General features: G+C 38.1%; 1 protein-coding gene across 1 annotated transcript in view; it reads right to left on the bottom strand.

Moving 5' to 3' along the window:
- Nucleotides 1-27,639, bottom strand: part of CELF4 (CUGBP Elav-like family member 4) — a 702,240-nt gene that overhangs the window by 606,196 nt on the left and 68,405 nt on the right. Inside the window, exon 2 of the mRNA XM_066338606.1 lies at nucleotides 2,957-3,039. Within this exon, the coding sequence (XP_066194703.1) occupies nucleotides 2,957-3,039 (83 nt within the window). The remainder of the gene's footprint in view (nucleotides 1-2,956; nucleotides 3,040-27,639) is intronic.

The raw sequence follows: 27,639 nt of genomic DNA, 5'->3' as shown, positions 1-27,639 counted from the left end.
CCAAAAGGACCTAATTTACTCATTCAGATGAGGACGATGGAACTGATAGTTTTATGTTTTTTATTCCACTCTAGTTGCTTCAAAATATCTATCATGATTCCTTCCCACCCAAAAACAAAGTGCCATAAAGACTTTATTAATCAACACATACCTGCTTGGAAGTCTTTTGATTATTCCACAAGATGAGTTTATGTCCTACATATAACATAGAAATATGTGAAACATATTTCTGTCATCTTACAAAGCACATCCAGAAAGTAATTACTGTAAAATATGTGCATGTAGCCACTCCATTAAAAACAAAGTGATACATAGCTGAGAGGCAAGGGATCTGAATCTGGACAAAACCTCCTCATGCCTCACCATTTCCATACATTGCCATTCATGTGCATATTATTAAAAATTACTCGGTTCTGCATTTTATAATACAAAGAATGCAAACAGCAATATTGCAAGAGCAAGAAAGTATACAGTTTACTGGGGAATGGGAAAGAATGGCTTAGTCTAGTACTACTTATTTTTTCCTATACCATGCCTGTTAATTGTTTTTGATGCCTCCTCAGTTGTGCTGTTTGTGTCACAGACAGTGGAGTGTCAAGAGAAGGTGTTATATATGTCTCCTTTTTGAACTTATGTGAATAAGGACTTAGACCCCTGACCTTAAAAGTGCCTCTTATTTTATAGTGATGAGCTATTGTTGATATTTTTGGTGCATGTTATCAAGAACAGTCAGGTAAGTCATAAATAATTCTCTGCTACTCAGATAGGAACCATGAAACAGTATCCAAGCATGATACTTTATCAAGAGACAAGACTAGTTTCCTTAAATAAACTACAGTGACATCATTCAGAGGATGAGTTCAGAAACTTGGCAGAAAGCTGCATGAAGAGGTTTTGCTGGTGGAAAGTAAACCTTTATTCTGAGACAAATAGATCTGAAAATGAAAAAGAAAATCAGGGAAAATCAGGGCTCAGAACTCTAAGAAACCTGGTTGCTCTTTTAGATAGAGGATTCACTGTTCACAGTTCAATGAGATCCTGATGGGTTTCCTGAAAGTATATAAGGGGAAAAAAATAAAAAATAAAAAAGCCTTCTGGAGGCAGTGTGTCCAGTAAGGAGTATAGGTAACAGAAATTACACAAACCAAGGAAGAAATTGTTTCCCTGTAAACTAGAATCAGTCGGTGCAGCCTTTGAAGAAAATCTTTATCCTAAAGCAAAAGCTGGTTGAATTTTACCATTGTGCAAGAAAACAGTTTTTGACTTGAAGTCTCTAACTCACAGGTTGGGATTCAGAACTGTGAACGTATAAAGAACATAAAAAACGATAAAATCCTAAATCATCCCTTGCCTTCCCTCTCCAACACCTGAATCCTCAATCTCACTGACCCATGGTGTTCTCAAAGATATTATCATCATACAATTTCAGGATGAGATTTTAAATTCATAGAAATGATAGAATTCCATGTGCATGTGGATGATCTAGCTCCCAATGAGAAGAGCAAAGTGTCTCAGTGGAAAATCTGTAATTTAAATAGTCTTTTTTTAAATACACTACACCTTATTCCTCACATCTCTGCTTTGAGAAATACATATTAAAATATTTTCAAGAATAATTCAGAAAATTTCAGTTAAAATGTTACCTGAAACATCCTTATTCAACATATTCTCTCTCTCTATTTTTTTCTCTGCATCCAGTTTTATCATTCAGGAAAAAGAGAAGCAAAAAGAAAACATTGGGAGAGGAGGAAGAAAAACTTAAACCTCCCTACAAGACTGAAGTTACTTTTAATCTGCTGCTAAGGAGTTTCTAGGAAAAAAAAATAATTCAGAGGGAGTTGTCAGCTGACAGAAATATTTTTAGGCAATGAAGTATATATATATTTGCATAAGGTATGACCTTTTAGGCGAAGATAGATGTAGATGAGCAAGTACGTGGGCATCTCCATACTGGCAAGGTGGCTTAGAGATAGGTAAATAGACCCAAGATGATGGAAACAAGCAGAGCAGAACCAACACTTTTCTCAGAACACAGAGCAAGGGATGTTCTAGTGGAAAGGTAAGTTATAACTCCACAGGAATCAATCATTCAGCACCAGCTAATAAAGACAGACTTTGGATAGATTTCCTCTCAGTTTAGATGCAACCTGGAATCCTCAGAAGCCTGCTCTTACTTATGTGATCACTGGCTCCTGGTTATTGTGAAACCAGCCCCATTCCGGCTACAGGAGCACTTGGCTGCTCCCAATCCATGTACTCTGGCTGAATCTAAATAGTCTCTCTCCCTCCCATGGGTGACCACTTAACTAGAAACCCATCCCAGCAGGGCAGGTCTTCCCCACATAATGCTGATTCTATTTTTAGTTCTGCTTGTGTTGTCTGAACCTTAGATCTTGCTCATGTGAATAATTTTCCTCATTATCTCGCGTGTGTCTTTCTCTCTCTCTTTTCTCCTTGTCTCACCGCCTTTCCAATCTGCTACAGCTGCTTGAATACTAAAGTAACTGAGTCAAACCACTTTGTCATCAGGAATATGTTTTCATTCTGTGATAACTCAATAATGTGATCTGTTTCTTGATTTCTTGCTGCCAAACCTTGCTTCAGAGAAGAAAAGTAGTGAGAGGAAGCACCTGGTGATGACTTCTAACATTTCATTGTAGTGGTCAAAATCCTAAAGCAGTTTCTCAGCTGAGTAAGACTGGTAGAATCCAGTCCATAACAAGCTGATTACTGTTATCCTGACTCCCAATAAGAGCAAAAAGCTTTTAGTTTTGTGCATGGAAACCATTTGTGTGGGTTGGTGGTATCTTGATTTTATTAGCACAATGCAAGTAATGAATCATCCAAACAAACGGAGACTTAATGCTTCCGAATTTGAGATGAGAACACCATATGTAACCCATTTTAGGTTAAAAAAAAAAAAAAGAAAAAGAAAAAGTTATCAGTCTGGACTCACCCCTGGCAGTGTCTTCTGTTCATGCAGTGCACTCTGGGCCTTTAGAGCAGACTCCCTTTCGCAGTATGTTAGGAAGGCACAGCCTGCAAAGAAAAAGAACCTTAGTGACAGCACTATTTCAGAGAAGATCCTTCTGAAATCGAGACATAGAACAAACCACTTTCCTGTCATCTTCCCATTCCCAGTAAATCAATCATAAAATTCTCTGCTTAGTGCGTCAGTAGAAAGAGTCAAGAAATAAAGCTATCATAGCTTCTTCTGAACCCTGGTGGAAAGAGAGAAACAGTGTACCTGTGAGTGCTTATTTTTCCTTTAACACATGCTTAAGCATCAGTTACAGAAGGCTGCACAGGATTAGGGATCTCAAAAATTCCACATGATGGCAAAATGGGGCATGAGATCCCACTCCTGCTTCAGCAGCAGCACTGGGAGCAATCTCCTTGCTGCCATATTCTTAAAGGTCCCATGCCTTTATTTTGTAGCAAGTAGTTTAAGAAAAGGGCATGCAAGGACTTGGAACTTCCTACTGCAGAGGAAAATTTCTATTTAGCCTGACCTGCACCAAAAACTCATTGCTCTTTTTGCATCACACCAGAAAACCACTTCCCTGCACTGGCTGCTGCAAAGGCTTACTGGCTTCCAGTCATAAACACAATCATGCCAAAGCCCAAATAATCACTCCAAAACATCCCTGACCCACAGATCACTTGAACTTCAGAGATACATGGGTTACATCTCTGATTCTTCCTAAGATTAACTTATCAACTACAAAGCCTAAAGATCTGTCAAAGCAGAACCCTACTGTGCCTTTGTTCCCCACCTCTATGCTTCCCTTCTGGTAAAACTGGTTGATGTTGCAATATCTTACTCCAGTAGTATGTCTGATGTGATCAAATTATTTCTTCTTACTGCAGTATACTGAAAACCTGCCAGTCCCTGCAGCAAAAAAAAAAAAACAAAAAAAAAAAACAAAAAAAAAACAAGAAAAAAAAAAACAAAAAAAAAAAATCAAAAAAAAAACAAAAAAAAGAAAAAAGAAAAAAAAAAAAAAGAAAAAAAATGCTTGTTATGCAGAAGACATTTTCTCTGAAATTACTACAGAATGTCTCCAGCTCCCTGAAATGGAAGTATCATATCTTTAAAGGTTCATACAGGATGTCCCTAAAACTGTGAATGTCTTTCAAAAGCAGCACAAGTACAGAGAGGCTACCAAAGAAATAAACAATTTTCATAAACTCATCTTGATCCACTCACTTGCTCCCTAAGAATATATAAAATACGTAACAGGTGAGTAAATAGTAGATGAAAAACTCCTTTTCAGATTTGATTTCCGCTGTGAGCATTTTGTCCATGCAATGTTCGCTGTTTTTTCCAAATTGTTTCCTCAGATAATATTACTAAAGAAATATACACTTTTACATGGTTTTAGTAGATCAGTGCATACAAGAAAATGAGATTTTTTCTATAAATTTACATTTTTTTTTCTCAAAGATTTTCCTGTGGAAGTTACCCTACTTTTCTCACAATGAAGCTAGGATATGGCGTGAAAAAGAAGAAAAAGAACAATTTTCTCACTATTTATTATCTTGTATTAGTTTCTAGAGGTCTTGTTACTTTCTGTTTATTAAAGCCAAACACATTTATTATGTCTCAATAATTGAGACATAGATGCAGAAAGTAAAAATCAAAAAAGGAGACTGAACATTATCAAAAGTTTGCATACTTGGAATTTTTTTGATTTGTTCCCGTCTATCTTTAGGTAGAGGCATTTTCAGTTAGTCTGTATCCATCAAAGAACAGGAAGAAATTGTGGCAGAGTTTACAGCTAGCAAAAGTAATGGATTGAAAAGGGTCCCTAAAAGTCACCCATAGCCTGATAATCAAATGGCAAACTATGCTTGAATTTAATTTCAGCTCTAAATCACAGGCTTAGAGCTCTCTGTTTACTAGACACAATAAGAAAGTCTCCCTTTAGCAGCAGACATGGAGCAGCTGATGTAGTCTAATTAGGCACATCATAGCACACTGTTATAGAGATAAACTATGCAGTGTAAAGCTCTCATAATGATAGCTATATTTTTCTCTTCATTGTGATTGCCATGATGACAGTTCAGGGTAACAATGTCCTGCAGCTCCTACAGTACCATGACTGTAATTCAGGCTGGATAAGCAGAGGACAACTCTTCTCTGAAGGTGGAAATTTTCTGAACAGGTTACACACTGTGTCTGTGTATGGAGGCAAGTTCACACCAGGGAGAAAGCTTCATTAAGTTCTCTACAAACTTGTCAAAAGTGGTAGAAGTACCAAACTCCCCAAAACAGTATTCAGAATGCATCCTATTATCACTAATATAATAAACACAGTGTTATGGACTAGAAGACTTTGCAGTTGAAAAGAAATCTACTCTCTGATATGATCAGATAAAAAAAAGCTCCCTTTGCTTTCCAGAGGTAAAATGTATGCTCTGTGGAAGTGTTTCTTTTTCCCTTTTCATTCATACATCATGCACATGACTTACAACCTGTCCCACACGTGTTGGGTAAAAAGTAATATCTTTATGAAAAATAATGCCTTGTTTATATTAAGTAAGACCTGGTTGCTTAGAGACAGTATGAAGTTCCATCCCAGCAGTGGCCAAATGAAATAAAGTAGAGATTAATGTCCATAGCACGTCTCAAACCTGAATCTGAAAATGACAGTTCATGGGGATTATTTGTCTTCCTTTTCCATACCACTAGATTGCTCTCTAAGGCACATATGCAACATTAGCCATCAGCTAAACAGTATTTTTCGAAAACACAAGGCCTCTTATAAAACAATACATGTCTATTTTTCCATCCTGCAAGAATTTCTGTATTTCCTCTCCTTCTGTATTAGGATGAAAGGCAATATTCTTTCTTGCACCTCCCTGCCCACCTCCTTGAAACATCAGATTTGATCTCTGCCTTGTAGTGTGATGTTTAATGGAATGACAACTGTAAAACTTCTTTCAGTTGTTATTCCTTAAGTTGTTACTCTTCCTAGGCTACCTCTTTCAATGTGTCCCCAAATGGACCCTCCAAAGGGCTCTTCCTTCCTGGAGAATCTTGCTTGGAAAACAAAACACTAGACATTCATGTTAACACTATGGAATACAGCACCCTAAACAACTGAGTCTTGAAATAATGTCATATGAAACAGCTATGTTGGGGGTTTTTTTTCGCAGAAAAAAGAAAATGAGGAAAATTTGTGCTATGTTTTTGTATGATTTTTTTTCCCCTTCTTTTCATTTTGATTTCCCAGAAAGAATACAATTTCAGAATAATCATTTTCCCTGCTGAACCTTATGATTGTGTATGGAACTATATATTTCACTGGCAAAAAACCCCCAGTTTTTCATAGTAAATTCCTAAGTAGATAAATTTAACTGCTCACTTGCCATCAGTTGTTTGGTCTGAGTGTAAATGTGGCTTCTTGGCGGAAGGCTTCATATTCCATTACAAAAAATTTGCATTATCCATTCCCCTGGAATTGCTGATGTTCACCAGTATAATGAACATTTCTCAACATATCTCTTAAGTGACGATAATGTGAAAGCAATGCATTATTTCCATCCTCCACTTCTATGGGTGGTAATGACTCAGTCAGTACACTGCTTGTGAATTATATAAGAATTTGAGCAAAAATTCTAATTGACTAATTATTGATAATGAAGGGCTCAGTCCAAACTGTTCTTAATTTCAATTGCATTTTTCTCAAATACTCTATGCCTTCCAGCCATATGTCAATCAGCTAAAAAATGTTCTGTTTGGATTGTGTATTTCCAGCTGTTCATTTGCTACCAGTGGACAGCTTTTTGGGCAAGCACATAAACATCTGGAAAATCCCACCTGCCAATTAACTCTGAATCTATTGAACTACAGTGTCTTGGAAGCATGAGGACATACCAAGTTTTCTCCTGGGAAACAGGACTGTTAAAGAGATAGTGGGAAACAAAAACAAAAGGTTGAGGTGGAAAAGAAATTACAAAAGCTCTATTTTAATTTTATCTCCAGAGAATTCAATAGTAAATAATAATTGTATAAGATACAGATGGATAATGATTGTAGTTATGGCAACTTCAACTTCATAATAAGTCTCCAGAAGATGTTGAACAAGCCTAGTGGGCAAAACTGTCAGGAGACACACTGTGAACTTAACAGAATGGTTCTGAAAACTGAGAGCCAGTCACACAGCCTGAGTTGAAGAAGGCAAAGGCAGGACCTGGGAGAATGGACAACACACTTTAGCAGGAGATCAGGTTTGAGGCCATCTAAAGAAACCTCAAAACGCACAGGTCCATGAAACCTGATGAGATGAATTCATGTGTCCAGAGGGAACCTGCAGTTGAAGTGGTTAAGCCACTATCCATCATATTTGGGAGACCAGTGAAGTACCCATTGATTCGAAAAGAGGATAAAATCCCTATTTTTAAAAGAGAAACTACAAAGACCCAGGGAAATACAAGGCATGATGGATAAGATCATGGAGCAGTGCCTCCTGGACAAAATGTTACATGAAAAATAAGGATGTGCTTAGTGAAAGTCAGCATGGCCTCACAAATGGCAAATTGTGCCTGGCAAACTCATGGGCCTTCTACAAAAGGATTGTAGCACTGATGGAAAAGGGGAAAGCAACTGACACCATCTATCTGGATTTGTGCAAAGCATTTGACTGTTTCACAAAACATTCTCATCTTTAAAATGGAGAAAAATTGATTTCAGGAATGGGCCAGTGGATTTGGATGGATAGCCACACTCAAAGTGTTGCTGCCAATGGCTACGTGTCCAAGTGGAGAACAAGTTCCTGTTCCTCAGGACTTGGTATTTGGACTGGCGCTGTTATACATCTTTGCTGGCAACATGGATACTGGGTTTCAGAGCACCTTCAACAGGTTTACCTTGAAACAGAAATTTGGTTTCTGGAGCATTTGACATTCTGGAGGGAAGGGATGCCATCCAGAGGGATCTTGACAGGCTTAAGAGGTGGTCCTATGCAAACTTTGTGAAGTTCAACAAGACCAAGTGCCAAGTCCTTTGTCCATTTTGGGACAAACCCAAACACAAATGCAGACTGGGCAGAGAATACATTGGGAGAGGCCCTACCAAGAAGGACTTGGGAATGGTGCAGCGATGCACACTGACAGCCCAGAAAGCCAACCACGTCCTGGGCTACAGCAAAATAATTGTGTCCATCAGATTGAGGGAGGTGATTTTCCCTTCTAGTCTACTCTTGTGAGAGCCCATTTGCAGTAGTGGAGTCACATTTATGGAGTCACAAACTTATGAAGTACATGGAGCTGTTGGAGAGTGTCTAGAGTAGACCACAAAGACGATCAGAAAGCTGAGGGTTAACCTTGGAGAAAAGAAAATTCTGGGGTCATCTAACTGAGGGAGCGGCAAGAGAGCTGGAGAGGGACTTTTTACAAGGCCATGAAGTGATAGAACAAGGGGAAAGATGGCTTAAAACTTGAAGAGGGTAGATTTGGATCAGACATTAGGAAGAAATTTTTTACTGTGAAGGTGATGAGACACTGTAATAGGTTGCCCAAAGAAGATGTGGATGCCTCATCCCTGGAAATGTTCAAGGCCAGTTGGATGAGGCTTAGTGCCTTGGTCAAGCAGAAGGTGGACCTGTCTGTGGTAGGGGGTTGGAAAACAGTGGTGAAATTACATTGATGATTTGAACCCTAAGCCACTGCCTCTCTTGGAAGAGTTCTTAGCTCAGATGCTCACCTCAGCCATGATAATCCAGAACAGTTAGGATAACCCCAGGCATTCTGAAGGCTGGCTTGAGTGATCTAAGCCAATTTTTAATTCACAAACTTTTGTGACTATAGCGTATGCACTCAAGCAGTTATCACAGCTCTGATGACAGGTGATAACTTCTGAAACTACAGCCCTTCCAATACTTGTAACTAAAATCAGAATCATTGCCCAAAAAAGGATAAAACTTCCAAAAGGCTGTCAGGTTTTTTGTTGGTTTTTCTTCTTTGAGTCAGATACCTTCTTGCTTTTAGTTATATTAGTTAACAGGGAGGATTTCCTTAACTAGCCTTTCTGTGTTGTGTTATATTAAAATTCTGCATAGCACATGAACTAGTGAATAAGAGTGTCTTCTGTAGCAGAGGAAAGAGCACAGATCTTGGTCTTTCTTTATGTAGACATCATAGTGTCTACATTTTTTCCCTATCATCTTTAGTGTACCTCACACCCTAAAACCTCAAAGCAGAGAAACCAAGCGTTTCACTATAGCAGACCACTACAGTCTTTTAGAAAGCAAGCTGCATTCCAAGCGCAACTCTGTAAAACCCTCATGCTTCATACTGAAAATGGAGGAGGCTAGTAATTCTGCATACCTTGGGTTACAGGCTAGTAGTCATGCTCTAACTCAAGAACAGCTACAGTCTCCAAGAGGAGCTGATTTGAGAGCAAAAGTTCACACAGGTGGGAAAAAAAAAAAAAAAGAATTCTCACCTGGTCATAGGTCTGAGCATCTCATTTAGAGATACCTCAAGTTCTCTGTGCCCTAATTACCTTTAAAAAAATTAGACCAAAATATATGAGTTGTCTGTGGTGGACCAGAGATCTGTGCCCTATTTTCTTGACTTTAGGAGAGTTTTAAGAGAGCTCCTTCTCTGAAAATAAAGAAGTTCATTGCTTCAAAATTCAGATATCTGTTATACAGAGGAAGATCATGATACTTAAGAAACCTCTTGTCTTAAAATCAACATCTCAGGTTACGTCTCCCAGCTAGGATTTCAAAGTGAAAAAGAAATGTTTTTTCACTTTAACCATCCTAGCTCTACATGTCTGGTTTTGAAACAATTCTCATTTGCTCTGTCTACAGTGGACTGCCCAAGGTTTAATCACTTGAGGGTTTCAGAGACTGAGCTGAATTTTCTTGAGGGAGACACAATCAATAAAGACTTTTGGAACTGGAAATGTTTTATCCAATTTATTCATCTGTTTCTCTCACAGTGATTAACTACCTTCTGACAAAAGTTAACATCTTTCCTAGTAAAGAACATTCACTTGGCTAGAACTTTCATTTTCTCCATCTCCCCTGCTACACAACAACTGAGCACTAACTGTTTAGAGAAAAAGATAGGAATAAAAATCTTCCCAGATATCAGCTTGCCTGTCAATTATATTGCAAGGCAGATTAACATCCGAAATGCCCTGCTGTGTGGAATGCTAATTTTCTTTTTCCTCTTATGCTGTTTTCCATTAACTATTATGATGCTGTAATATTCCTACTATAGATAACTTGATAGGGTTCTCTGTGTTAAAAGTATGCAAAAGACACACCCATGAACCAATACTAAAATAACAAATTAAAGGGCCAAATCCACAAATGGAGAAGTTAACCATATCTACAGAATACTAGCTCATTTAAAATGCATTTATAATAGTTCAAAATGTGACATTGATATACACAGTCCAAATCAGAGTCAGTCCTCAGTGTAAGTAGCAGTGTTTAATTATATTTAGCAGTGTCCAGGCAGACAGCAGAGACTTAAGCATCTGTTGGTATGTGTGTTTCAACAACACAATGGTTTTGTCTGGATTTTTGATAACAAGTAGTTTTTTAATGAAAGCATCAATTTCTAATAGTCAGAATTTCTCATAGAAATTTTTAACAAAATAATTCACCAAGTTTCTCAGCCCCATAATACCATTTCTGACAAGGTCCTACAGCAAGAATAATTTATTCCAGGAAAGCCAGTTATCTGCGCTCTAATCTGGATCAGGCAAACAGGGTCTCAAGTGCAGAGCTTTGACACAGGAGAGCACATTGTCACTGGCAGACCCCCAATGCTTCTATGTTTACTTTTTAAGTAACATCACAAATACCTTGCCTCCACACCAATGCAAAACCTGAAGACTTTAGATCTGTCAAACCTTCTTCCCCAAGATGGGGTAACAGTTTCTGGCTCTGATTTATACATAGATTTTTTTTTCCTGGGGTCTTGAAAGTTCCTTGCAAAGTCACTTTGAATGATACACTCAAAACCCGGTGCAGAATGAACCATTGATTTGACATACCGTCTACCAAGCCCTGTTCTCTCATAACTGCCAATGTTTCAGCTTTGAATTTTACCCTGAAACTTCTGAGATAATTTCGATCATCCTAGACAAGTCAACAGAAGACTCACTGCTCAAGTTTCTGCAGTTCTGACTATCCAGAACATTTTCTTCCCAGTACAGGTGTCTAATTTCCACACAACAAATGGCCAATGAATAGGTTCCCCATTAAAGAAATCAGAATGTAGATTGCTGGTTAAGATAGTTGTCTACCACAGAGAGTGCTGGTGTGCCTAATAAGGCCTGGAAATATTTAATGCTTTCAGTTGCAGTAGAAAACTTACTTTTAAACAGACCAGCCTCACTTCAATTTCTCATTTGCTGCTTAATACCTGTGGACTCCATGTTGTAAGGAGAGGTGTATGCCTTCAGGCTCTATCAATCAAACGATTAGGGCATGCTTTTGAATTAAAATAAAGAAAGACAGATATTAAAGTGAAAATAATAGTCAAGTGGTTTTCTGGACCAAGCAACAGTGTTCCCAGTGTTTCAGAGCTCTGTCATTGATGAGAATGTCATGAACAAACTCTAGAGATCACTTGTGTGACAGTAAGTAGATTCCAGCTTCTACTCCATAAGGTTGCATCAAGTTTGAGTTAAAATCCTGATCATCTCTAACCTTGACTAACTTCAACCTACCTATTACTTTAAAAAAAAAAAAAAATCCAACATAATGATGTTACCCATTTTACATTCTAGTCTCAGGAAACAAAAAAAAGCTTGAAATCTTCAAGATTTCTTGTTTGCAGTGAGGGGATAAAGAAAAAGACATAGACTTTGGGGGAGGGGGTGTTGATTCATTAGTGGAATTAATGTGAAAATAATGTGATTCATTCGTGAAAGTCAGGAGACTTTCTGTTGAAAAAGTAACACTTTAATTCAGAATGTTATAGGTTAAACCTCCTTAGAGTACATGCATTAATTAGACTATGTACCTGCTGTTCTGTGTCCTGCCTTTTGAATTCTTTCTATTGTTAGCAGCATATGAATAACTCAGTGGATTTTTTAAAACATTTAGCTCTTTCAGAAACTTTTCCTCTTCTTCATTTTGTTTTGATTTTTGGAGTCAATCCTTTTGGAGAGACTTCTTCAAGAGTATTCAACAAGTCTCCAGGGTTATGCTACTGTTGAACAACAATCACTTTGAATGTCTTGAATCTTTGCAAAATAAAACTAAAGCAATAGCATCTCTAAACTAATTATACTGCCCTGCTATTTACAGCTTTGTCCAAGCCTTTCTTTTCTGCATCTATATAGAGTGGGTTTGATTTTTTTTTTTCTCTTTTATTATTTTTTTTCTCTTAGTGCTCATTATCTTTCACAAGGGTGAGGAACAGACATTTCTTGGAAAATAACATCAAGTCTGTGTGTGGGAAATGTGTTTGTATTTGCATAAGAAAAGTTGGTATTTTCACCCTTAAAAAATGTCAGGGCCATGTAGCAAACATCTTGTTGATAGCATCATCAAATGATTAGTTATTTATGCTTTTGTCTCAAAAACATGTAAGTAGCTTGTTCTAAATACAGACTCGTATGCTCTCTAAACAACCTCATATTCTTTATTCTCTCAGACAGGGCATAAGTGTCAATATAGATTTCTGACATTTCTAGCTCAAGGTTGAAGGAAAAAGGCAGGAAAAAACTGCAGAAAAGACCTATTATTAGACAACTCCTAGCCCATTCATAAACAAACTATTGTAATTATCTCTATGGAGTTACTGCTCTTACTAAGTTTGCCAGACCACATTTTTCTGATTAAGGAAATTCAGATTCAAAATGGAACCTTAAAATACCTCTCAAAATCAGTCTTATTACTCACAGTTACTGAGTTTTTCTCCACACTGCATATGTGAGAACTGCAAACTGGACAACATCAGAACCTCACCACAAGGTTTTGTTAAGTTTGAATTTGGGAAAATGAATCTGAAGCCACCTTAGGATTTTTATGTTACAAAAGCAAATCCAAACCCACAAAGAATGTATTTCCTGATTCCAGCTGATACAGAAATGAAAATCTTTAAGCAGCAGCTGCTCTTACAAGATGATCACCCTGAGACTAGAAGTCTCCAGAAACTTGTAAGAGTCACAATATGAGCCGCAGAAAACTCTACAATACAAGCTGGCTTCATGAGATTTCTGGAGACAAATTTCAGCTGTCAGAACAATTAACATCCAGGCTCCCATAACCAGATGCTCTTTTCCATATGCTTTGACTTTGAATAGCTTCTTCTATCCCTTAAGATATGTTGGGAGCAAATAAGTATTGTCTCTTATCACCTATTTCTTTCTCTTTATCCTTCTTTCTCAATTTGGCTTGTTTTTAAAGTATAGGTAGCAGAATGGTATGAAGTAGGATCAGGTTCTGTAAGATTCCAGGGATAAAGTAATCTTCTTAATCAACAAATCTCTCTCTCTTTAGGGCTGAGAACCACAAGGCATAGTCTTTGTGTATGCATGAGAAAGGGAGGTGAAATGAGGTGCCCTAGGAGTATGGCAGGAGAAGGATGGAAATGGCTTCTCAAAGACCCTATCAATCAGTTACAACACAAAGGTTTGTCCCAAGAGCAAGGGCCTTCACTGCCTTTCTTGCAAAAAGCTCTAAGCTGAGCCATCTTTGCATGGTACATGCTTCCTTTAAGAGCCTGGCTCATGCAGAGGTAATTTAGGAAGCTAAACAAGGCGAGCAGACACTGAATGAAGATTTACCCACCTGTTCAAAGCCATATAAAGAGTTTATAGTAAAGGTCCAACTTGAACCCAAAATCTCCCAAGACCTTATGTAGAGCGATGAACACCTATCAGTCTGTTTTTCTTAAACATGGGCATATTGCTGTGCAGGCTCACAAATATATTACATCCCCAGCAGATTATCTCAAAATGGCAACCTGGGAAAACACTATTGTCCCTTATATGCAGGTGCTTTTTCCCATCCACTAGTTCCTGGGTAACAAGTTTAAAACAAACTGTGTGAATTTAAGCCTAAGACTTCAGATTTTTACAAAAGGTTTAAGGATGTAATCTTTGAAGTGAAAAAGAAACAGTGAATTTAATTAAAAAAAAGATCTGTGCAATTTACAAGCTTCAGTGCACTGGGTTTAAAGAGGGGTCTTGTCAGGCTGAAGTAAAAGACGTACAATTTCCTGACACAAAGAAAACAGAAGGGAAAGTGTATAGTAATCAACTACCAGAGACATATTTTGATCACATTTTTTGTTGATCAACATAAAAATTAGTGAACACTGAGTATATAGTAAATCATTTCAATCAAACATTTGGAAGAGCTTAAACAGCTTAAAGTAGAATTTTTTTGCTTTGGGAACTGAACTCATGTTAGATGATGAACAGTGTAGACCACAAAATACTGAGGGCTGGCAGGAGGAATGTGCATGATAAATGTCAGTTGCAGAAGAACTATCTAGCAAAGCAAAGTTCTGATATTAAATTTAAACAGCACAGCAAAGATTTCACACATCAAGAGGAATGGAGAATAAGTTGCAACAGGTCCTAGAAGGTGCCAAGCCCCTTAATAGCATGGTCAGTCACCTGAATCCCTGCTGAGGAGGATTAGCCGTGCCTAGAACCTTGCATGGTTCAGCTCTGGAAATACAAGTAAAGAATGGCCACAGAGGCAAGTGCTCAACAGGACAAATGAAGCTGAAAGGCAGTAATGTCAAAAGACATTTTCAGATTACAGTGGACAATATCACATACAATAGTGTGCATGTCTCCTCCAGATCAGATACCTCCTTCCTTTGGTGTCAATATAAAACTCACATCTAAAATGATCCTGTCACCTCTAATCACCTAAAAGTGCTCAGAAACACTTGGAAGGAAAAAAAATGGAAAAGAAAATATGAATTTCAGAGATGAGTAATAGAAATTCATAATGGACTGGGAAGACTGACTTACAAGGGAAGATTGAGTAAATGTGTATGTCTTGGGTAAATGATGACTCAGGGGGATAGGTGATCATGGGCTGCAAGTCTTGAAGGTATAAGCACTAAGATTGGACAAAAGTTGTTCAGGGTGATGCCAGGGAACAATATCTGGAGGTATCAACAGGAAATTCAACATTAGAACACCTAGACTGAGCTTTAGGAATGTGTCCTAACTGCTCAAGTGTTGGTCTTAGTTCCTCCCATACAACCTCAAAATGGCTTTTGTGTCTAAACAACTTGATAGCCTGGAATATATTTAATTTTTATTGGCATTTATTTGCATGAGTGTAGTGTACAACCACATAACCTGGGGCTTTCCAGGTCATTCAAGTTCCAGGGTAATAGTGGAATAATCTTTTAAGCATTATTGAGGGGTGTCTATGTCTGCATGTGCTAGAGACCAGAATTGAGAGAAGGCAGAGAGACAAAAGGCAGAAGAGTTAATTCAACATGGAAGGACAAGGGGTGCTTCTTAGTGCAAGCTTTTAACTCAGTAATTTTCCAACACATTTCTTTGTCACTGTTCCATCTGACTGTTCTGTAAGGTTTGTCTCCTTAATCTGCTAAAAAGCATAAGGAGAGAGAAATTCTTGTAACCCTGGAAGAGGATTGCAAATACAAATTCTTATGCCATTTAGGACAATTCAAGCTATAAGATGGAAGTTTATGACTCTACAGAAGGTGAAAGTAAACATTACTAACCGTCTCTCCCAGCCATTAGAGCAAATCAGTCCTTCATGGAACTTTTATTACTTAAGTGACTTGAAGTCATAAACAAAAGCTAATACTGATCCAAGAGGGGCTCCATTTTCCCCTTTGTTACTATTTCTAACTTTAATGATTCTATCCAGAAGTTTAACACATTGTCTAACCCAAGAAAAAGCTCATTTTTTAAGAAAACAGTTTCCATAACCTTTCTTGGTAAAAAGACATCAGAATGTCAACTAACTGTGATAAAATTTCCGTTAAAATACCGTTCCATCCATGCTCTGCTGTGCAAATGCCTTTAATTTTCAAGGGGTTGGATGGATCTGAGCAGTCAGTCAGCCATTAAATTTTCCTGAATGGTTTAATTTTTTTAATTTATTTTGTAAATATTATTTTAAAGGAAAAAACCTGAGAATCAATCAACACACACATTTATAACTTATTATAATTTTCCTATGTATCTTTTTTAAAAAAGTCTAATAAGACATCTTGGTATTTTAGTGTAGATTGAGAAGTTGTAGGCCAGAAATGAACAGAAAGGCATATCTGTACCAACACAGTCCCAGCAAATAGTTCCCAGTGGGGAAGTATTCAGACTGTAGAGCAGTCTCCTCAAAAGAGACTGTTGGAAGCCATTTTGACCAAGACATTAAAGGACAGATGAAAGAAACTTTCTAGGCTACCTCATGAATACAGTGACCTATCAAAATTTTCTCTGTTACCAGTCAATGAATCAGTGGATAGTGGATGCCTGAAAGCAGACACACATCAAAGACGTGGTTACATTTTACTATTTTTTTTTTCTATCAAGAAAGCTAAAAATAGTGAGCCAGCTGCGGTGCTTCTCTGGGAGGCTAAAACTCGCTGGAGAATCCCTGCTGATGTCAGAAAGTAGGAGAGTAGAGTTTAATGAGTTTAAAAATCCCAAATAATAACTAGTGTTGCCTTCAAAAGTAGTGGACTAGAACATTACGTAAGGAAGATGGTACTAGTTCAGACAAAGTCCATCTTTTTCAATATCCTCACTCAAATGGCGGCCAGAAGCAGAGGCTCTGAAATGATTATAAGCAGAGCATGTGCATCATGCTTTCTCTGGGTATTCTGGCTCAGGGACTTCTGGTCCAAATGTGTTCTCTGCATACTCAGTAATCACTTGATGAAACCAAATCTCTCAGTTTCCACAGCCATTTGCTGGTGGGTGTTCTTTTTTTTTTTTTTTTTTTTTTTTTGGTTTGGTTTGGTTTGGTTTGTTTTGTGTCTGTGTGTGTGTATTTGCTTTTGTTTTTGTTGGGGTTTTTTTTTTGGTTTTTGTTGGGGTTTTTTTTTTGGTTTTGGTTTTGTTTGTTTGTTTGTTTGTTTTTTCCTGTAAACATATTTAAGGGTGTTTGACTGTTTGTTTTGTAGGTTTTCTTATCATTTATAGTGAGTATGTTTTCCAGGAAAAGTAGTGGACTACTGGCTAGTAAGCTTCAGTTTTAAAAACATTCATTATAAGAGTCTACTTTCAGAACTGCCTATAATCTGATTTTATGGAGCAGTCTAAAAGGTGAATCAACAGGTTATATATTTAGAAGTTTCCTACAGGGCTCCTGGTATCTCACCAACCCATTTACAGACCCAAATATTCAAGATCCAAGTACAAAAGCTGGCAGAAGTTTTGAATTGAAGCATTTCTCAAATATTTTGATTCTTGTAAAACAACACTGCTCAATAGGGAACTAATTTATCACAGAATTTCTCCTCTAATCTACCTCTGCTGCTAAACCAAATTTCTCATAATACATTCTGCATGATAATGAGACAATACCCACAGGAATGCTAAATTACATTTCTCTAAGCCCCACCCCCCCCCCCCCAAAAAAAAAAAAAAAAAAAAACAAAACAAGAAACCTTACATACAGTCCTTTCAGCTCTTCCCCACCCTCCTTGGACAAGGATTATAAAATCTCTTCAAGATCCTTACACTTTCAAAAGTGAAAATACAAGATTTTGAGGCAATTTTTAAAAAATGGAAATTAGAAGCCAGGAAACAGCAGAATTTAAATTGCCTCTACAGCAAAACTATGTTAATATATGTATGCTTTCTAGAAGATGTCAGTTACATGATTGCACACTATTTTTCCATTCCTATTTTTCCATTCCTTATACTTCAGCTTCTCTCACTGGACTGTCTTTGTTCCACTCTTGTACAGATCCTAGCTGATCAGCATCCTCATCAAAATAAATCCAAGGCAGTCACTTTCTCCAGTACAACTGAAGCAATTCTCCATCTGAATTGAAAGGTGTGATATGATCGCCGTATGATTTAATTGCCACAGATTAGGTTTATCAGTATATGCAGAATGTTATTTTATAACTAAGGAAGTAGGAATTCTTACCTTGGGAAAGGGACAAAGAGACACAACCAGAAACTTCTTGTCCAGCTATTATTAAGTAGGAAAGGTGCTGGATGTCTTCAAAAGCCCACATCATGCTCCCAGTCTCTGACATGCATAAGACACTTCCTCACACAACTCAGACTCTAATTGTACAGTACTTTTTCTCCCCTCTCCTCTCTCTACAAAAAAGATTTCAGAATTGCTTCTCACCAGGATGCATGCTGTAAGAATTCCATGCCCAAAGATCATGATAACATGTCTTGTAGATGCATTTTGAAGTTTGAAGTTGCCTTACCAAGCTTAACAGCTAAACAGATAAAATTTAGCATTGACAGCTCATGCAGTTTAACATCGAGGTGTGTTAACACGGCATTTGATGTCTCATGGTCAGGTCTGTCCAGCTGCTGAAAAACCCTCCTCAGTGACAACCTGCTGACATGCTGGACTAGCTAATGGCTGTGTTACTCTACTTCTTGTCTTTGCCCTCCATGGAGGACGGCCAGGTATCCACAAAGTCTTTCATCCACTCTGCATTTCCATGTCTAAGACTTTCACAGTTTTTGAGTGGATGCCCTGCAGCCATATCACTGCCCCTTTGGCTATGATTCCTGCAAACTCATGGAACTTTGTGTCCCCAAAAGAACTCCATTTGTGAGAGCTTTACTTGCAGCTCACGTCACACACCAGGAAGAGACACTAGTCTTTCCCCTTACACATGGTTCTCTACTGTATATCACACTGTGAATGGAAGGGCAAAGACTGAGCAGCTTGCAGCAAATGTTTGTCCTGGTTTTGGTCAGCACTCAAGATTCACGTAAGTCTTCACAAATTTGGAGATTGCTCGGAAAGCTCGTGGTCATCTAGCGGACTTTGTGTGACAGGATGTGTTGTGACACTTTGAAATGCACACCCAGGGGTGTCCCTGTTCCAAACAGTTTGCTTAAGGTATGATTACATCCCTTTCTTCATGTGCAAAAAGGAATGGACAGTGGTTTAATCTCAGTGTGTTTCTCTAATGTGGTATCCAGTAGCAAAACAAAGCATGTGTCAAGAAGGATGTTCAAAAATCAAGGAAATGGGTACCATTGCCATTAACAAGGCTGGTGGGAAGGCTCAGCATGAAGAGAGGGTACCATTTCCCACACCTGTATTCCAAAAGGTGGAATACAAAACCTGGACCCAGAGAGATATTACCAAATTCCTGTATTATTCTAAAAATAAGAGCTTGCTTTGTCTGGCTGGCAAAATGGAAAAAAGTTTCACACAGAGAGATAGGATTGCTAGCTACATCCCCACAGTAAATATCAAGGAGAAAAGAAGCATTTAAAATAAAGGACAGTGTTGCACAAGGACAAATAAGTATAAATTGACCATGAATAAATTTGATTTGGGAATTAGAAAAAGGTTTCTAACCATCAGAGGAGCGATGCTCTGGAACTGCTTTCCAACAAGGATAGCAAGAGTAAATGACCTAATTAGTTTAAAGATAAACTTATGAAAGGGATTATGCGATGTGGTTGTCTGCAATGGTAGGGAACACATCCTGATGAGCCAGAATTTCCCCCCCCAGTCCTGTGTTCCAGGCTGCATTCTGTCAACCTAAATACTCCTCTGCAGTGCAGCGATTTACCAAGCATTTCAGAGACCACCCCATTCTAAAACAGGACTGGCTTCCTTTTTTCTAAAGATCATACACTTCAACTTACATTGAAAAGGAATTTCTACTACTGAAAATAAAAGGAAAAAAGAGGTGAGGAAAAAAAGAAAAGACAAAAAGCTCATAAAAATCTTTGTAGATTGTGGGAAATGAGGAACTTAAACATTTGACATTGAAATAAAGGTGGGAAAAAAGGAAAGATTAATTCTGTTGGAAACTTGGGAAAACTACTCCATTATTTTGATAACAAAATATATACACAGAAAACCATTTTCATATTTAATAAGAATCAGTCCATGCATTTGTAAGTTTTTTTGCAGGAGGTAACATAAGAATATTAGTCATGGAAACCATATTTTCTGTTCAACTCTGAAAACTGAGAACAGCACTCTTGGCTACCTAGCAGTTTCAGGTGAATCACAGAACTGTCAATTCACAGCAATTACTATGAAATGGAGCCTGCGAGGTCAGCTCATCCCACCAGATACCAAAATGCATGGCATACATAAAGCATTTAACAATCTTTGTCCAATTTTTTCCTAGAAACCTCCAGAAATAAAAAAAAGAATCTACATACTGGAATCATAGTGCAATATAAACTGCCTCAGTCTGAATCCTATTAAGTATTAGGGTGGCAGGTGAAGAAGATTTAGAATACAACCACTCCTCCTTTTTCAATAAAAAAGCCTTATGTTACACTTCTGCAAAGTTAATGCTGTCCCAGGATTGCCCCAACAGCAGTCTTGATATCAGCCATTATTTTTATTCCTTAAGATAACTGATAAGGTTCCCAGGAAAGATGAGTCTTGATATGCAAAGCAGTTTCAGACTGCAAGGGAAATTATTTTTTTATAAGAAAATAGCAAGTACCTCTGATGTCTTGAGAAATCTTGAGGGTGTCATAAACTCACCACACAATTCACAGTGGTTTTATGCCTGACCACTCCAACAATGTTTCCTATCCATGTTTCTCAAATTAGATCACTTCAGTCATGGCTAATAAAGCCATAGTGACAAACCATTTCTATAATTTCTGAAAGAGAAATGGGTGCACAGACATAGTCTAGGGTGTCTGTTGTCATCTCATCCTTCACCTAACTTAACTGTCTTCTATACAGAGGCACAATAGCTGATGAGTACTGTGTACTAAACTTCCTAAGCAATAGGACTTTCTAGCCATGTTGCATGATTCCTCTGCTGCACCAGTGCTACTGAAAACTGAGAAATTCATGTCCCTATTTCACCGATGTTGAAAGACTGTCTAGAAATAAGCAGAAGAACTCTGACTACCTTTCTCATCTGTGCATCTGTGTACTTAGTAGGTCAGGACTGTTTATCCTAGATACCTAGTTAAACCCAGTACTTTACCTCTTTCAGCTTGTCCATAGAGCATTTTACCTTCTCTCAACTGAGTCTATAAAGAGATTTGGGATCTTTTCTGAAATGGAAGATGTTCTACAGCTACAAGCTGTTATAGCAACCGGCCTGCCTACTGCTCTCCTGGGCACCTGCATTATGCAGAGCTTGGTGTTCTCACTCTTCGCTTCAGGATTTGGTGTGACACTTCTGAAACACAGCAGACTAGAGATACGATATTTAAAGAGATAAAAATCCTTAAGATTAGTTTCAAAAACTTAACTTTTTTTCTGAAGTTGCCAGGAAGAGAATATCTGAGACCTGAAGAGATATGGATATCTTGGAGTAAAGCACAGAGAGTAGGATGGATGTAAAGGAGCCAGAATGATCCTGTGGCAAACATTAATGTCTGCACACCTTGTGCCTCTTGCTTTGGTTTTACATGTTAAGAAACAGAAATTGGTTCCTCTGTAAAACCTGTCCTCCAATTCACTTTCAGGATGCCTTCCCAGCTCTCAGTCAATAGATTAGCCATGTCTCTCAGATTTTGCTCTGTAGAACAGGACTGATATTTCCAAATGTCTAAACAGTTCTTGAACCTTTGAACTCCTCCACAAAGAGCATACAGCTCCTTCCTTCCCTCCCACTACAATGTCAAACTGTTTTCCTAACTCCCTCTTACTTCTGCCACATGACATTCCTGAGTTTTACTTTAAAGAGGAGCCTGCTCTGGAATCACACACACACACTCTCCCCATTCTTGCAGGAACAGAATAACATACATTCTGAAGCACACTTAAAGATGCTTAAATGTATATGCAATGGCTCATAATTCTGTATCTTTATGAGACAAAAAATGAGTGTCAGAATCTTCTTTAAATTCTCTAAACTCACTTAGGAATCACTTTCTCAAATTCCTCTGGAAACTTCACCCAATGTTTTATGCCTTTACTTATGCCCTTTTAAAAGCTGCCAAGCTGTATGTTTAAAGCTTGGGCTTTATTCCACCAATTTTGTGAACACAAGCCATTTGTGACTCAATTCCCTTAGGGAAGCAAGAGTCCAAGAATGAAAACACACTAACCCAGATGATTTCAAGGAGGTTACTTGGGAATAGGGAAAGAGAGGGAAGAAGGAGCAAGGCCAAAACAATGACATTATTCCTGAAAGAAAAGTCACAAATTTTATGTTTGTAAGGAGCTTTGTTCTGAATGAAAAGACTGTGATAAATCTTTCTGTCCAAAGAAGGAAGCAAAGGGACCAAAAAATATCTAAACAAAGCTTCATTTTTATGCAAGTTGTTTCTCGGTCTGTGCCAGTAACCTATTGCTGTATCCGTAAGTCCACATTGTGGACAAAGAATAATTTCCGTTTTCACCTCTGAGCTTGATTTTTTCTGAAATCTTAGTGTTAAGTTTTGAGCAGCTGAAGGACCATTTTAAGAAATTCCTGGGAAAAGGAATAAGTGGAGTCCTATCCACCCCAACCTAACAATTTTATGTCAATGACACTAAACACCAATTAAAGACTTCCAAAATACTTCAGTCACTGTAAAGTGGCATTCTATTTAGTTCATTTCTATTTCTGAGAAAGGAGATTGTGGACTAAAGTTCAGGCATTTCAGACCAACACCTGCTGAAATCAGAGAAGATACAAGGATGGTCTATCACTGAAACTACAGGTTTGCCTTTGTGATGCTTAGGTCAGCAAAAAGGTTGATGGACAGGTTTTTTTTCTGCCCACTCTCCACCCTTCCATGTTCTGGCTGGAGGCATTGATTCCTGATGTCTACTGACAGAGAGCTGATTTAGGACAGGTTGCTTACAGATCCCATCTGCTTTCCAGCAGCAAATGTCAAGCTCTTTCAGGAAGGATTTGGCAGCATCTTCTCCACTATTTCGTGTGGATCAACCACCATAGCTGCAGGAAACATTAAATAACAGAAAGAGACAGGCAGAACACAGCTGACTGGTCCCTCCAAGACACAGATGAATATACACTTTGAGCACAAAGACTTTATTCTCTCTCTTTTCCTTCTGTCTCTTATATCAAGCACACCATGGGCTTGCACATGCCCTGCATTGATGGACAGCAGGTTTGAACTAAAATGCAGGCTTAGATCCAGGTTCCTTACACAGTGCAGAGGTGCCCTGAGACATTTGGGGGAAAGCTACAGTAAGATAAATCCACTTGTTTTCAGCACAGAATATAGACAAAGCCCAATCATATCTGGATGGGGAGCAGTTGGCCTCATCATAGAGTGTGGGGAGTGAGAACAAAACTAGGCTCTGGGCCTGACCAAAGTTTGGCTCTAGTCCTCCATGGCTTTATTCCTGTTTCATCTACAAATGTGTGAGTCTACAATTTAGTAATAATATAGTTCTTGACTGACCTTTTCTGGCAAGTTAATGACAGAAGGGAGTAATAAGGACATGCTTTTTAATCTAATGTCCATCAATGATAGTAAACAATGAATAGACTTAGACATCATACATTCAATAATTGTTTTCACTTAAAGCCCTTACAGTTTGCCTACTGAGACATAGCATCTCAGCAGCAGTCACTGCCTATTGATAGGCACTGGTGAGACATTTATTCATGTGTTCCTGGATACTTTATCCTCTCCCAAAGCATCCATCACTCAAGCATCTAAGCACTGAGATATACATTCATTTATGTACACACATTTTGGATCAGACACCTCAGAAGCTGGGATCATTATACATTTCTCAATAGAAAGCTAGCTGTCCTACAAGTACACTCATTTGTTTCACTTAATTTCAAGAGGAGATTATTTATACCTTCTAATACCCAGAATTCTCATCCAGAATCGGTTTTCTTCATGTAAAGAGAACATGTATATCCAGGACCACATTCAGGTAGGCTGTACACAAAGCTTATTCTTAAATCAGTGTGTCTTAATTACTTTTCAGAGGACTAAATGAAATACTGAAGAGGGAGACAGTGAATAAGAACCACTCAGAACACCAGGAGAATTGAATCAAGCAAGGTATGACCTCAGTCAATGGCCAAGGAATTGAGGGATCCCTGCACCAGATGCTCTAATTCTATGACAGAAACATTTTCTCACCCAAAATCACCTGTCTGGGAGCAGGATCAGAATGTTTTGTCATCCAGAACTGGTCCAGAGTACTCCTCAAATATAATTGCTACTCAAGCATCAGTAATTTTAGAGAACATAGAATATACTACCAGAGGTTCAGTTAGAACTGAGATATCTAGGACAACAACAATTAACTATTTTTTTTTTCTTCATATGAGCATAAGTCTTTTGATTCCTTTTGATAGGGGGCAGGAGAGGCACATTAATAATTAGTTATTTAGATAGTAGCTGCCCTGGGGTTAAATTGCTAAAGACACTCATCTTGCTTGTTATCCTTATTTTGTTGGAAAGATTAGGTTCACCTCATTTTACATAGGAAAGATAAATGACCCAGTTCACCAGCAAGGTCTAAATTACAGCCCTTTACATGCTGAAGTCTTCCACCACTTAGTCTTGTCACAAACACCCTGAAATCCATTTAGTTTCATTTACAGCAGATTAATTTCTCTCTGACCTTTGGCTCTGCTGCCAAACAGGCCTGAGACAGACAAGAACTTTGGAACATAAAGTGCATTTGATGATGTCAATCACTGTACCTCTGAGATATCCTTAACTTCTAGTGTGCCATAACACCATATAAGAAATCTTTCTCCTGCTTCTGGATGTAATTGTCCAACCATGCTGCTGTCAAACAAGCCCTACACAGCCCCCACAACTGCCCATAAATGAAGATGGAATGCAAATATTTTACTTATTTTACACTTTTCAAATCTCATTCGACACCTCCTCTGACAATTATGTTTACTTTATTTAGGTGTAATTTATAGGCAAATTCCTTGTCATAGGGGTCATGCTGCTCAAATTGCCATGCCAGCAATTTTTATTGCCTTATTGCCATTTGCTGCCATTACCCAGTGGGCCTTGAAGTATCATTAGTTTGATTTCAAGACTGCATCTCTCAGAAGAAAAATAAGTTATAGTCACCCTTCATAAGGACAATAACAGCTAAATTCAATGACTGCCTGTCATATTCTGCACTAGAAAGGTTTTTCTTCCATTCACTTACACCAAGACTGAAATCATCTGAATTCAATTCACAGAAAATAAATGAAATTCAATTCACACTAAGTTCACACTGATTGAACAGAACTGAATCCAGAACAGAGATTTTGTCCAGAAGAGAAGGAAGACAGTTTTCTTTCCCAGACACAAGGACTGTGTGTGGTTGGAGTCTAGGAACTACTTTTGTACATCTTTGTTCCAAAAGGAAAAGAAGCTATTCACATCAACTGCCAGAGTTCTAATTCTGTCTGGACTTCTGCAAGAGAGAAAGTTAGGCTGAAAAGGAGGAAAGACAGTGAAATTATAAGGTGTGTTTGGGTTCCTCTGCAGTACTTTGCTCACAGCTCAGCAGTGCTCAAGAGTGTGACGGGAGCTGGACTTCTCGCTATTTCCAGGGCACCACCTGGCAGAGCTGCAGGACTTCTCATGTCACCTAGCCTCAGTGCCAGCCTCTTCCTGCAGCACTACGCAAGTCCTTCAGCTTTTTTTTCTATCCTCCATGAATTTTTCATGGGGACTTCAAGGTTTACTGCAGCAAGTTAAACATTTCCATTAAAGAGAACACCCTGAGTGGAATCAGAAGCGTCTTCTCAGTCTCTGTTCAGGAAATCCTTTTGCAGAGTTGGCAATTGCTTGTGGAAAATTATTTTTCAGAGCATATCCAGACCCTCTTCCTCTAGCCATATGCTAAGAAATCACACTTCATAGTCTGAACGGCCCAAAATTATTTGAAAGTCTGTAATTTTTTCTTTCCCACAGCTGTAAAAATTCTTAAAATAAGACCTCGCTTACCAAAAGAACATACATTGAAAAAAACCCAACAAAACAACAAACCAACCAAAAAACAAAACAAAACAAAACAAAGAACACCTCAAAACAAACAGAAAAGCTCAAACCAAACAACAAAATACAAACCCAAACAAACAAACAAAGAAGCCCCAAAAAACCCCACAAGAAATAAAGGGAAATTTACACAACTGAGTCATTTCTGTTAGCATGTCTCTTGAAATTAATAATGTCTCTCCTCCAGAAGATCCAATTCCTATTCTTGAAAAAAGAATTCATTTGTGCAAGCTAATTTTCATCTTCCTTTTTAACTATTGCTTATTACAGTTGAGACTAAACACGTTCACTGGAAATGATTTCTTTAGCTTAGAAGGAACCTTGCCAGAGATAGAATAGAGATATTTTGAACTCTGTCAACAATTTTTTAACTTCATGAGTCAGCTTTTCAAATGCATGAGAGAAGTTCTAAGTGTATTGCTCTCCTCTACAAAAAGCCTTGAACAAATCTGCATAATTATTATTAACAGTAGCATGTCATATTGCATGCCTGTGAATTTATATGCAAAACACTCCAGGCATATGAATTCATGAAGAAACATGGATACACAATATTGTAACAAGCTAGTAAATACTTAGTGCTAAAGTAGTGCTGAACAATAATAATAATAATAATAATAATAATAATAATAATAATAATTAAACACTCCCCATGGTTGATGGAAGATGCAGATCACAATTATTACAGAAAGAGGACCCAGGAATTCCACGTTCAGTGCCAACTGCTAGGCCATACTCAACCATCTGATGGGGTATGGTTGTGTTGATGCCCCCTTCTCTAGCCAGGAGTTTGTGCTTCTCACGCACACGTGTGAAGAAGAGATAGGACAAAACTGAATTTGTTTAGAGTTCACCAAATACCTACCCATTTCATAGTCTTCTGACTAACTGCTCTGGGAAAGTGGTTTTGTTTTCAAACATTTAGATAATTTTAAAAGTAAAATCTTGCTGCACCGCCAACACATGCCTGCCTCTAACTTTTACATCGGGGTTTCTACATCCTATTTTATAGAAGCACTTCAGTATTCTCATGTGATTTGGGGTTTTTTGGTTTCCCCTTGTTGGCTGTTTTCCAGATAGGGTTAGTCTCTCTTGGTGCAGAGCCGACAGAGCAATTGTGGAAGTAGAACTTAAAAAAGAAAAAAACCAAAATGCAGTGTCTTGATAGAAAGAGTTTAGAGCTTTCTCAGTCTGATTGCTTGAAAAGTTGTCCCTCTTCTCTGCCCATCTCCAGAAGAAAGATGCCACAGATCTACTACACGTGTCTAAATTACAAGAACTGTCTATCATGTTAGGCACAATACATATGCATAAGAGAAAACTTCCAAGTTCCTCCCCTATTACCATCTAAAAGTAAAAGCTGGATGTTTATCAGGAAATTCTACTTTTCCCCAGAATGAGTAACCTGGAAACCGATGCTACTTCACTTCATTTCCTTCCCATCCCAAAAATCCCAACACACAAGGGTAGAAACCTTGATTCCAGCTTGGAGCTTCATGATTCACTTCTAAGCTCTGAGGTGGCCAATGACCATGGACTTGCTGGAGATTTTCAGGGAACGAGGAAAGGAT

This window comes from Sylvia atricapilla, chromosome Z (genome assembly GCF_009819655.1).
Source record: "Sylvia atricapilla isolate bSylAtr1 chromosome Z, bSylAtr1.pri, whole genome shotgun sequence".
Taxonomy (NCBI): Eukaryota; Metazoa; Chordata; class Aves; order Passeriformes; family Sylviidae; genus Sylvia; species Sylvia atricapilla.
Note: the sequence above shows the minus strand (reverse complement) of the source record. Positions and strands in the feature narration are given on the sequence as shown.